The sequence below is a fragment of the Phaenicophaeus curvirostris genome, unplaced genomic scaffold (genome assembly GCF_032191515.1).
Source record: "Phaenicophaeus curvirostris isolate KB17595 unplaced genomic scaffold, BPBGC_Pcur_1.0 scaffold_685, whole genome shotgun sequence".
In the NCBI taxonomy this organism is placed as follows: Eukaryota; Metazoa; Chordata; class Aves; order Cuculiformes; family Cuculidae; genus Phaenicophaeus; species Phaenicophaeus curvirostris.
The window spans coordinates 1-11,791 of record NW_027207197.1 but is presented as its reverse complement, the minus strand read 5'-3'; the positions used below and the strand labels follow the sequence as shown (position 1 = coordinate 11,791).

The 11,791-nt window shown below is 61.5% G+C and overlaps 1 protein-coding gene across 2 annotated transcripts; it reads left to right on the top strand.

Moving 5' to 3' along the window:
* Window positions 1-338: 338 nt before the first annotated feature.
* EIF5A (eukaryotic translation initiation factor 5A) lies at window positions 339-10,864 on the top strand. Of its 2 annotated transcripts, none has more exons than XM_069883208.1 (6): window positions 339-420; window positions 4,771-4,956; window positions 6,932-7,036; window positions 8,768-8,899; window positions 9,931-10,000; window positions 10,653-10,864. In XM_069883208.1, the coding sequence occupies exons 2-5, from the start codon at window positions 4,792-4,794 to the stop codon at window positions 9,991-9,993; spliced, it is 465 nt and encodes a 154-aa protein (XP_069739309.1). In that variant the 5' UTR covers window positions 339-420; window positions 4,771-4,791; the 3' UTR covers window positions 9,994-10,000; window positions 10,653-10,864. The 2 variants fall into 2 exon arrangements, with proteins under 2 accessions (XP_069739309.1, XP_069739310.1); XM_069883209.1 differs by lacking the exon at window positions 339-420 and adding an exon at window positions 701-790.
* The last annotated feature ends 927 nt before the right edge of the window (window positions 10,865-11,791 follow it).

Below are 11,791 nucleotides of genomic sequence, written 5' to 3'. Positions count from 1 at the left end.
GCAGTGGCTAAAGGGAGGGGCTGGGGTGAGTCCTGCGCATGCGCAGAAGCGGACGGGGAGGGGAGGGGCTGGGAGGGGGGCGAGCCCTGCGCATGCGCAGTGACTACAAGGAGGGGAGGGGCGGGGGGGGAAACAAGCCCCGCGCATGCGCAGTGACTGACACGGAGGGGAGGGGCTGGGAGGGACGAGCCCCGCGCATGCGCAATGGCGACAGGGAGGGGAGGGGCTGGGAGGGGGGGCGAGCCCCGCGCATGCGCAGCGGCGTCCGGGGGCGGGGAGGGGGGGGTGGGTTGCTCGGGGAGCCCCTTTCGCGCATGCGCAGGGCGGGGCGGGGCCGGTGGCGCCTGCGCGGAGCGGCCCGGGGGGGTTTTCGCAGCGGAGCCAGCGCGGCGGCGGTTGGGGCTCGCGGTTCGGGGGGGGGTGAGTCCTCACCGCGGGGGGGTTAATCACGCGTGGACACCGAGAAATGGCGGCGGGGAGGGGGGGGGTGGGGGGTGGGCGGCGGCGACGCGCGCGACGCGCTCCTTTCCCTTCCCCCCCCCCCTCCCGCCTCCCTTTCCCGCCCCGCCAGGCCCCGCGCGCGCGTGGCGCGGCCACGTGACCCCCCCCCCCCCCTCCCCGCGCGCCCCCTATATAAGGCGCGCGCCCCCCTCGCCTCCCCTTCCTCAGTCGGGCGGCGCCGCCGCCCCGTACGGACGCGACCCCCACGCGCTCCGCCCTTCCCCTCCCCCCACCCCCCTCAGCCTCGAATTTCTTCCCCCTTCCTGAAGCCAAGCGGCGCCCCGCGAGGGTTCGTGGGGTTTTGGGGGGGTCGGGGAGGTCTCGGGGGTGAGTTTTGAGGGGGGGGGGGGGGGGGGGAGGCCGCGGGGTTGGGGCTGCGTGTGGCCACGTGAGCGCCGCCATGTGCGGGACTGGGGGGGGAGAAACCCCCCCCTGAATTTCTTGGGGGGAGGGGGAGAAGGCGAGGACCCCCCCCAAACTTATTGAGGGAGGGGGAGGGTTGAGGGGATCCCCATGTACAGGGGGTTGGGGGGCACCTGGGGGTCCTCCACGTGTTTGCCCCCCCCCCCACTCCCGCCCCACGTGTCTGTGTCCCCACAACTTCTGTCCCCCCCAACCTGTTCCCCCCACACTTGGGGTCCCACCTGTGTCCCCCTCTCTCCTTCTGGGGTTCCCTCTCCCCCCCCTCAATCTTCCCTCAGTCTCCACACTTGGGGTCCCTCCTGTGTCCCCCCATTTAGGGTCCCTCCTGTGGGTCCTTCCCGATTTAGGGTCCCCCACTGCGTGAGTTCCCCCATTTAGGGTTCCCCCCCAGTTTAGGGTCGCGTGTCCCCCCCCCCCCCCCTCCCAGTTTAGGGTCGCGTGTCCCCCCCCCTCCCAGTTTAGGGTCTCGTGTCCCCCTCCCTTCCCAGTTTAGGGTCCTGTTCCCCCCACCCCTTCCCAGTTTAGGGTTCCCCCCCCCCCGCATTTGGGGTCCCTCTATTTAGGGTCCCCCGTGTGTGATGTTCCCCCCCCCCGTGTGTGTTCCTCCATTTAGGGTCCCTCCTGTGTGTGTTTCCCTATTTAGGGTTCCTCCTGTATCCCTTACCCCCAACTTAGGGTCCCCCCCCATATAGGGTCCCCCCTCGCACGCGTCCCCCCCCGTAGGGTCCCCCCCTCGCGCATGTTCCCCCCCCATATAGGGTCCCCTCTCGCGCATGTCCCCCCCATATAGGATTCCCTTCGCACGAGGTTCCCCCCCCATATAGGGTCCCCCCCTCATGCGTGTCCCCCCCTATATAGGCCCCCCCCTTGCGCGTGTGTCCCCCCCTCCACGCGTGTCCCCCTCCATATAGGTTCCCCCTCCATATAGGTTCCCCCCTCACACGTGGGTTCCCCCCCCTTGCGTGTTCCCCCATTTAGGGTCCCCCCCCTCACGCGTGTCCCCCCCATATAGGGTCCTCCCTGCGTGTGTCCCCCTCTATATAGGTTCCCCCTCTCACGTGTGTGTCCCCCCCTCCATGTGTGTTCCCCCCCCAAATAGGGTCCCCCCCTCCACGCGTGTCCCCCCCGATACAGGGTCCCCCCTTGTGCATGTCCCCTCCCATATAGGGTCCCCCCGCTTGCGTGTGTCCCCCCCCATATAGGTTCCCCCCCCACGCGTGCTCCCCCTCCACATGTGTCCCCTCCCATATCGGGTCCCCCCCTTGCACGTGCCCCCCCATATAGGTTCCCCCCTCACATGTGGCCCCCCCATATAGGGTCCTGCCCCATATAGGGTCCCCCCTGTGTGTGTCCCCCCATATAGGGTCCCCACCCTCCACGCGTGCCCCCCCCACATAGGTTCCCCCCTTCTGTGTTTCCCCCACGTAGGCTCTGCCCCTTGTGTATGTGTCCCTCCATTTAGGGTCCCCCTTGTGTCCCCGCATATAGGGTCCCCCATGTCCCTTTTCCCCCAGATTTCAGTTCCCCCTTCCCCCACGCAGGGACTGGTTGAGGTTGGGGGGGTGGTCGCCCCCCCAAACTGGTTCTAAACCTCTTGAGATGCCCTCAAAGGTTTCTTCAGCTCCTTAGAATCATCCCCAAGCCTGTCAAGATGCCCTCAAAGGTGTCCCCAACCCCTTAGAGTCATCCCCAAGCTCTCGAGGTGCCCTCACCAGCATCTCCAGCTCCTTAGGGTGGTTCTGAAGCGCTTGAGATGCCCTCAGAACCCCTCGAGGTGCCCTCAAAGGTGTCCCCAACCCCTTAGAGTGGATCCCAAATCTCTCGAGGTGCCCTCAGACATCCTTGAGATGCTCTTGTTCACATCTCCAGCTCCTTAGGGTGGTTCCAAAGCTCTTGAGATGCCCTCAGAGCCCCACCGAGATGCCCTAAGACCCCCTTGAGGCGCCCTCACCAGCATCTCCAGCTCCTTAGATTGATCCCAAACCTCTTGAGACGCCCCCAAAGGTGTCCAAAACTCCTTAGAGTGGATCCCAAACTTCTTCAGATGCCCTCAGAACTTCTTGAGGTGCCCTCATCTGCATCTCGAGCTCCTTACGTTGATCCCAAACCCCTCGAGGTGCCTTCAGAACTTCTTGAGACGCCCTCAAAGTTGTCTCCAGCTCCTTAAAGTGGGTCCCAATCCCCTTGAGGTGCCCTCAGAACCCCCTGAGATGCCCTCAGAACCTCTTGAGATGCCATCAAAGGTGTCCCCAGCCCCTTAGAGTGGATCCCAAACCCCTCAAGGTGCCTTCAGAACCTCCTGAGATGCCCTCAAAGTTGTCTCCAGCCCCTTAGAGTGGATCCCAACCCCTCGAGGTGCCCTCAGAACCCTTTGAGACACCCTCAAAGTTGTCTCCAGCCCCTTAAAGTGGATCCCAACCTGTCGAGATGCCCTCAGAACCTCCTGAGACGCCCTCAAAGGTGTCTCCACCTCCTTAGAGTGGATCCCAAACCCCTCGAGGTGCTCTCAGAACCTCCTGAGATGCCCTCAAAGGTGTCTCCAGCTCCTTAAAGTGGATCCCAAACCCCTCGAGGTGCTCTCAGAACCTCTTGAGATGCCATTGAAGGTGTCTCCAGCTCCTTAGAGTGATTCCCAAACCCCTCGAGGTGCCCTCACCAACGTCTCCAGCTCCTTATACTCATCCCTAAACCTCCTGAGATGCCCTCAAAGGTGTCTCCAGCTCCTTAGGGTGGTTCCAAAATCTCTTGAGATGCCCTCACCAGCATCTCCAGCTCCTTAGATTGATCCCAAACCTCTTGAGATTCCCTCAGACCCCCTCGAGGTGACCTCAGAACCTCTTGAGATGCTCTCAAACGTGTCCCCAACCCCTTACATTGATCCCAAACCCCTCGCGGTGTCCTTGGACACCCTCGAGGTGCCCTCAGAACCTCCTGAGATGCCCTCAGAGGTGTCTCCAGCTCCTTAAAGTGGATCCCAAACCCCTTGAGGTGCTCTCAGAACCTCTTGAGAATTCATCAAAGGTGTCTACAGCTCCTTAATGTGGATCCCAGACCCCTCGAGGTGCCCTCAGAACCTCCTCAGATGCCCTCAAAGTTGTCTCCAGCCCCTTAAAGTGGATCCCAAACCCCTCGAGGTGCCCTCAGAACCTCTTGAGATGCCATTGAAGGTGTCTCCAGCTCCTTAGAGTGGTTCCAGAGCTCTTGAGATGCCCTCAGTGGTGTCCCCAACCCCTTAGAGTGGATCCCAAACCCCTCGAGGTGCTCTCAGAACCTCCTGAGATGCCCTCAAAGGTGTCTCCAGCTCCTTAGAGTGGATCCCAAACCCCTCGAGGTGCCCTCAGAACCCTTTGAGACACCCTCAAAGTTGTCTCCACCTCCTTAGAGTGGATCCCAAACCCCTCGAGGTGCTCTCAGAACCCCCTGAGACGCCCTCAAAGTTGTCTCCAGCCCCTTAGAGTGGATCCCAAACCCCTCGAGGTGCCCTCAGAACCTCCTGAGATGCCCTCAAAGTTGTCTCCAGCCCCTTAAAGTGGATCCCAAACCCCTTGAGGCGCCCTCAGAACCTCCTGAGATGCCCTCAAAGTTGTCTCCAGCCCCTTAAAGTGGATCCCAAACCCCTCGAGGTGCCTTCAGAACCCTTTGAGGCACCCTCAAAGGTGTCTCCAGCTCCTTAGAGTGGATCCCAAACCCCTCGAGGTGCCCTCAGAACCCCCTGAGACGCCCTCAAAGTTGTCTCCAGCCCCTTAAAGTGGATCCCAAACCCCTCGAGGTGCCCTCAGAACCCCCTGAGATGCCCTCAGCCCCCTTTTGGAGCCCCCTGACCCCGTTTTTCGGGGTCCCCCGCAGTCGAGCGGACACCGAGCGGCCATGGCAGACGAGCTGGACTTCGAGACGGGGGACGCGGGCGCCTCGGCCACCTTCCCCATGCAGTGCTCGGCCCTGCGCAAGAACGGCTTCGTCGTCCTCAAGGGGCGGCCCTGTAAGATCGTCGAGATGTCCACCTCCAAGACCGGCAAGCACGGCCACGCCAAGGTGAGCTGGCTACCCAATCTGGGGGCGTGGCTACCGAATTTGGGGTCGTGGCCACCGAAAACGGGGTCCTGGTGGTCAAAAATGGGGTTGTGGCCACCAAAATGGGGTCCTGGTTGGCAAATATTGAGTTGTGGCCACCAAATATTGAGTCTTGGCCACCGAAATGGTGTCCTGGTTGTCAAAAATGGGGGCGTGGCCACTAAATTTGGGGTCGTGGCCACCAAATATTGAGTCGTGGCCCCCAAAAGTTGAGTCTTACCCCCAAAATGGAGTCCTGGTTGCTAAATATTGAGCCGTGGCCACCAAAAATTGAGTCTTGGCCACCAAAAAGGAGTCCTGGTTGCCAAAAATAGGGTTGTGGCCACCAAATATTGAGTCGTGGCCCCCAAAACTTGAGTCTTACCCCCAAAATGGAGCCCTGGTTGCCAAATATTGAGCCGTGGCCACCAAAAAGGAGTCCTTGTTGTCAAAAATTGAGTCTTGGCCATCAAAATGAGGTCCTGGTTGCCAGAAATGGGGTCGTGGCCACCAAAAATGGGGTCCTGGTTGCCAAAAATGGGGTTGTGGCCACCAAATATTGAGTCGTGGCCCCCAAAACTTGAGTCTTACCCCCAAAATGGAGTCCTGGTTGCCAAATACTGAGCCGTGGCCACCAAATATTGAGTCTTGGCCACCAAAAAGGAGTCCTTGTTGTCAAAAATTGAGTCTTGGCCATCAAAATGGAGCCCTGGTTGCCAAAAATGGGGTCGTGGCCACCGAAAATGGGGTTCTGGTTGCCAAAAATGGGGTTGTGGCCACCAAATATTGAGTCGTGGCCCCCAAAAATTGAGTCTTACCCCCAAAATGGAGCCCTGGTTGCTAAATATTGAGCCGTGGCCACCAAAAATGGGGTTCTGGTTGCCAAAAATGGGGTCATGGCCACCAAATATTGAGTCGTGGCCCCCAAAAAGGAGTCCTGGTTGTCAAAAATTGAGTTTTGGCCATCAAAATGGGGTCCTGGTTGCCAAAAATGGGGTTGTGGCCACCAAATATTGAGTCGTGGCCCCCAAAAGTTGAATCTTACCCCCAAAATGGAGCCCTGGTTGCCAAAAATGGGGTCGTGGCCACCAAATTTGGGGTCGTGGCCACCGAAAATGGGGTCCTGGTTGCCAAAAATGGGGTTGTGGCCACCAAAATGGAGTCCTGGTTGCCAAATACTGAGCCATGGCCACCAAATATTGAGGCTTGGCCACCAAAAAGGAGTCCTGATTGTCAAAAATGGGGTCGTGGCCACCAAATTTGGGGTCATGGCCACGGAAAATGGGGTTCTGGCCACCAAAAATGGGGTGGTGGCCACTGAAAATGGAGCTCTGGCCACCAAAAATTCAGTCTTGGCCACCAAAATGGGGTCCTGGTTGCCGAAAATTGAGTTCTGGCCACCAAAAAGGAGGTCGTGGCCACCAGAAATTGATTCCTGGCCCCGAAAATTGAGTTGCAGCCGCTGGAAATTGAGTCGTGGCCCCCAAAACGGGGCCTTGGCCCCCAAAAATTCAGTCGTGGCCACCAAAAATTTCATCTTGGCCACCAAATATTGAGTCGTGGCCACCAAACCTGCCTCCTTGAACCCCAAAACCCCCCCTAGATCCTCCTTGAAGACCCCCAAGAGTCATCAGAGCAAGGAAATGCCCCCCCAAACCTGCCCCCTACCCCTCAAAACCCACTGAAACCACCCCCTGAACCCCAAAGTTGCCCCCTGAACCCCAAAATTAACCCCTGAACCCCCCAAATTTACCCTCTTGAACCCCAAAACCCCCCCAGATCCTTCTCGAAGACCCCCAAGAGTCATCAGAGCAAGGAAATGCCCCCCAAAACCTGCCCCCCACCCCTCAAAACCCCCCGAAACCACCCCCTGAACCCCAAAATTGCCCCCTGGACCCCAAAATTGCCCCCTGAACCCCCCAAATTCCCCCCTGAACCCCCTTTTTTGCCCCCCCAGGTGCACCTGGTGGGCATCGACATCTTCACGGGGAAGAAATACGAGGACATCTGCCCCTCGACCCACAACATGGACGTCCCCAACATCAAGAGGAACGACTTCCAGGTCGGGGGGGGACCCCAAAATCTTCTTTGGGGGGAAAATGGACCCCGAACCCCAGAAACTGGGGGGGAAGGGAAACTGGGGGGTCTCGCTATGGGGCTGGGGGGACCCTAAATGGGGTGGGAACCGATTGGGGAGCCCAAAAGGGAGGGGGGACACAATTTGAGGGAGGACAGAGGGGATCCTAAATGAGGGGGGACACAGGGGGGACCCTAAAAGGAGGGGGAACAGATTGGGAACCCCTAAAGGGGGGTGGGGACGCAATTTGAGGGGACACAGAGGGGACCCTAAATTGGGGGGGACACGGGGGGGACCCCTAATAGCAGGGGAACTGATTAGGGAGCCCAATAGGGGGGTGGGGACACAATTTGAGGGAGGACAGAGGGGAACCTAAATGAGGGGGACACAGGGGGGACCCTAAATGGAGGGGGAACAGATTGGGAACCCCTAAAGGGAGAGGGGACACAATTTGAGGGAGGACAGAGGGGACTCTAAGTGGGGGGGGACACAGGGGGGACCCCAAATAGGGGGGAAAGAGATTGGGGACCCCAAAAGGGGGGTGGGGACACAATTTGAGGGGACACAGAGGGGACCCTAAATGGGGGGGAACAGATTGAGGACCCCAAAAGGGAGGGGGGACACAATTTGAGGGAGGACAGGGGGGACCCTAAATGAGGGGGGACACAGGGGGGACCCCAAATCGGGGGGGAACAGATTGGGAACCTCTAAGGGGGGTGGGGACACAATTTGAGGGGGGACAGAGGGGACCCTAAATGGGGGGGAACCCAAATAGGGGGGGAACAGACTGGGGAGCCCAATAGGGGTGTGGGGACACAATTTGAGGGGGGACACAGGGGGGACCCTAAGTGGAGGGGAACAGGTTAGGGGGCATGAGGGGTGTGGGGACACAATTTGAGGGGGGACAGAGGGGACCCTAAATGGGGGGGGAACAGATTGGGAACCCCAAAAGGGAGTGGGGACACAATTTGAGGGGACACAGCGGGGACCCTAAATGGGGGGGGAACAGGTTAGGGGGGCGTTAGGGGGGTGGGGACACAACTTGAGGGGACACAGAGGGGACCCTAAATGAGGGGGGAACCCAAATAGGGGAAGAGTTTGAAGGGGACGCAGGGGGGACCCCAAATAGGGGGGGAACAGATTGGGGAACCCAATAGGGGGGTGGGGACACAATTTGATGGGGGCCACAAGGGGGACCCTAAATGAGGGGGGACCCTAAATAGGGGGGAACAGGTTAGGGGGGCATGAGGGGTGTGGGGACACAATTTGAGGGGGGACAGAGGGGACCCTAAACGAGGGGGGAACCCAAATAGGGGACGAGTTTGAAGGGAACACAGGGGGGACTCCAAATAGGGGGGGAACAGATTGGGAACCCCTAAAGGGGGGTGGGGACACAATTTGAGGGGGGACAGAGGGGACCCTAAATGAAGGGGGACACAGGGGGGACTCCAAATGGGGGGAAGAGATTGAGGGGGACACAGGGGGGACCCCAAATAGGGGGGGAACTGATTAGGGAGCCCAAAAAGGGGGTGGGGACACAACTTGAGGGGACACAGAGGGGACCTTGAATGGGGGGTCACGGAACTGACCCCAAATTGGGGGGGGGGGGGGCAGGTTTGGGGGGCTCCGAGGGGCCCTGAGTGTGGGGAGGGGGCAGCTTCGGGCCCCCAGATTTGGGGGGGACACGTGGGGGACCCCGATTTTTTGTGGTTTCAGCTGATCGGGATCCAGGACGGGTACCTGTCGCTGCTCCAGGACAGCGGGGAGGTGCGGGAGGACCTGCGGCTGCCCGAGGGCGACCTGGGCAAGGAGATCGAGCAGAAATACGACTGCGGCGAGGAGATCCTGGTACCGGGGGGGCAGCTGGGGGCGTGGGGGGCTGGAGGAACCAGCTGGGGGGCAGCTATGGGGCTGGGGGGCGGCTATGGGGCTGGGGGGTGGCTATAGGGCAGGAAGAACCGGCTATGGGGCAGGAAGGATCATCTATGGGGCATCTGTGGGGCTGGGGAGCAGCTATGGGGCAGGGAGAACCAGCTATGGGGCTGGGGAGGAGCTGTGGGGCAGGAAGGAGCAGCTATGGGGCTGGGGAGCTGCTATGGGGCTGAGGAGCAGCTATGGGGCTGGGGAGCCGCTGTGGGGCAGGGAGAGCCAGCTATGGGGCAGGAGTAGAACCATCTATGGGGCTGGGGAGCAGCTGTGGGGCAGGGAGAACCATCTATGGGGCTGGGGAGCAGCTATGGGGCAGGGAGAACTAGCTATGGGGCAGCTATGGGGCTGTGGGGCAGGAAGGACCATCTATGGGGCAGGAAGAACCATTTATGGGGCTGGGGAGTTGCTATGGGGCAGGAGTAGAACCAGCTATGGGGCTGGGGGGCGGCTATGGGGCAGGGAGGAGCTGTGGGGCTGGGGTTGAGTGAGGAGATGGAGGAGAAATATGACTGTGGGGAGGAGATCCTGGGACTTAGGGGGCAGCTGGGGGGCTGGGGAGCAGCTATGGGGCAGGAAGGACCATCTATGGGGCAGCTATGGGGCAGGAAGAACCAGCTATGGGGCCGGGGAGCAGCTATGGGGCAGGGAGGGGCTGTGGGGTTGGGGCTGGATGAGGAGCTGGAGCAGAAATACAACTGCGGGGAGGAGATCCTGGGACTTAGGGGGCAGCTATGGGGCAGGAAGGATCATCTATGGGGCAGGAGGGATCATCTATGGGGCAGGGAGGAGCTACGAGGTGGGGCTGGTGGAGGAAATGGAGCAGAAATACGATTGTACGGAGGGGCTCGTGGGACGTGTGGGGCGGCCGTGGGGCTGGGGACGAGCCGTGGGGCTGGGGACGAGCCGTGGGGCGGCCGTGGGGCAGCTGTGGGTCTCCCCCCGCCCCACAGATCACGGTGCTGTCGGCGATGACCGAGGAAGCTGCTGTCGCCATCAAGGCCATGGCCAAATAGGGCCCAGGTGGGGGCTGGGGGGGATCTATGGGGCTGGGGGGGGGTCTCTCTATGGGGCTGGGGGGGATCTGTGGGGCTGGGGGGGGGTCTCTCTATGGGGCTGGGGGGGATCTATGGGGCTGGGGGGTCTCTCTATGGGGCTGGGGGCTCTCTATGGGGCTAGGGGGTCTCTCTATGGTACTGGGGGGGTCTCTCTATAGGGCCGGGGGTCTCTCTATGGTACTGGGGGGGTCTCTCTATGGGGCTGGGGGTCTCTCTATGGGCCTGGGGGGGTCTCTCTATGGTACTGGGGGTCTCTCTATGGTGCTGGAGGGTCTCTCCATGGTTCCGGGGTGTCTCTCTATGGTACTGGGGGGTCTCTATGGGGCTGGAGGGTCTCTCTATGGTACTGGAGGGTCTCTCTATGGTACTAGGGGTTCTCTATGGTACTGGGGGGGTCTCTCTACGGGCCTGGGGTGTCTCTATGGTACTGGAGGGTCTCTCTATGGTACTGGGGGTTCTCTATGGTACTGGAGGGGTCTCTCTATGGGCCTGGGCGGGTCTCTATGGTACTGGAGGGTCTCTCTATGGTACTGGGGGGGTCTCTATGGTACTGGAGGGTCTCTCTATTGGGCTGGGGGGTCTCCGTGTCCCCCCTAACCCCTCCCCCCTCCCCTCAGGCCGCCGGACGAGGCCCCCCCAGCCCGTGTGGGGGAGGGGCGAGGTGGGGGCGGGGCCTCGAGGAGGGGGGGAAGGGGGAGCTCCCCCACCCCCCCTTCCTTCCCCCTCAACACCCCCCAAAACTCTATGGGGGGAGGGGCCCCCCCTCCCCTCCCCCCTCCCCTCCCCCCTCCCCATAAACCCGCCTGGAAATAAAAAAAGTGGAAAAAAAATTAAAGTTTAAAGGGTTTTTTTCCTTTAATCGGTTGTTTGAGGAAGGCGGAGGGGTTTCCGGCGCGCCTCCGATGACGTCAGCGGGAGGGGGCGGGGCTTCCGGCGCGCCCCTGATGACGTCACTTGTGGTAGAAGCGCGGGCTCTGCCCGTGGAGGAAAGGCAGCCGGGGGGTGGGGGAGGGGCTGGGGGGAACGCGGCCTGGTGCGGGGGAGGAGAGAGGGTTAATTAGCGGGGGAGGGGTTAATGAGGGAGGGGGAAGGGAGTCAGCCCCTCCCCCCCCCAGAGTTAATGGGAGGGGGGAGGCGAGGGGCCGTGGGGGGCTCTCTCTATTTCTCTATGGGTCCGTCGTGTTCCGTGTCCCCCATAGCTCTTGCTATGTCTCTCTATGGGTCCGTCCCTTTTCCCGTCCCCCCCCGCTGTCGGTGCCGCAGGCCCTGGGTTCCCGGCACTTCCGTTCCTGCCCCAGCAGCAGCCAGGGGAGGGGCCTTGAGGGTCTCGGGGGGGGGGGGGGGGTGTCTCTATGGGGCTGGGGGGTCTCTCTATGGGCTGGGCGGGTCTCTATGGGGCTGAGGGGTCTCTATGGGGCTGGGGGGGTCTCTCTATGGGGCTGGGGGGGTCTCTCTATGGGGCAGGGGGAGTCTCTATGGGGCTGGGGGTCTCTCTATGGGGCTGGGGGGTCTCTATGGGGCTGGGGGTCTCTCTATGGGGCTGGGGGGTCTCTATGGGGCTGGGGGTCTCTGTGGGGCAGGGGGGGTCTCTATGGGGCTGGGGGGTCTCTGTGGGGCTGGGGGGTCTCTCTATGGGGCTGGGGGGTCTCTATGGGGCGGGGGGGGGCTGTGACTCACGCCGTGGGGCTGGGGGCTGGCGCCGTGGGGCTGGAAGCTGCCGGGGGAGGCGGCGCGGGGCGGGGGCGGCGGGAAGGGC

What these genes read in the sequence shown, in the direction of transcription:
- EIF5A (XM_069883208.1), top strand. Translation starts at nt 4,792, where the DNA reads ATGGCAGACGAGCTGGACTTCGAGACGGGGGACGCGGGCGCCTCGGCC. An exon ending in GCAAGCACGGCCACGCCAAG is followed by an intron (nt 4,957 to 6,931) that starts GTGAGCTGGCTA and finishes TTGCCCCCCCAG; the next exon opens with GTGCACCTGGTGGGCATCGA. An exon ending in TCAAGAGGAACGACTTCCAG is followed by an intron (nt 7,037 to 8,767) that starts GTCGGGGGGGGA and finishes TTGTGGTTTCAG; the next exon opens with CTGATCGGGATCCAGGACGG.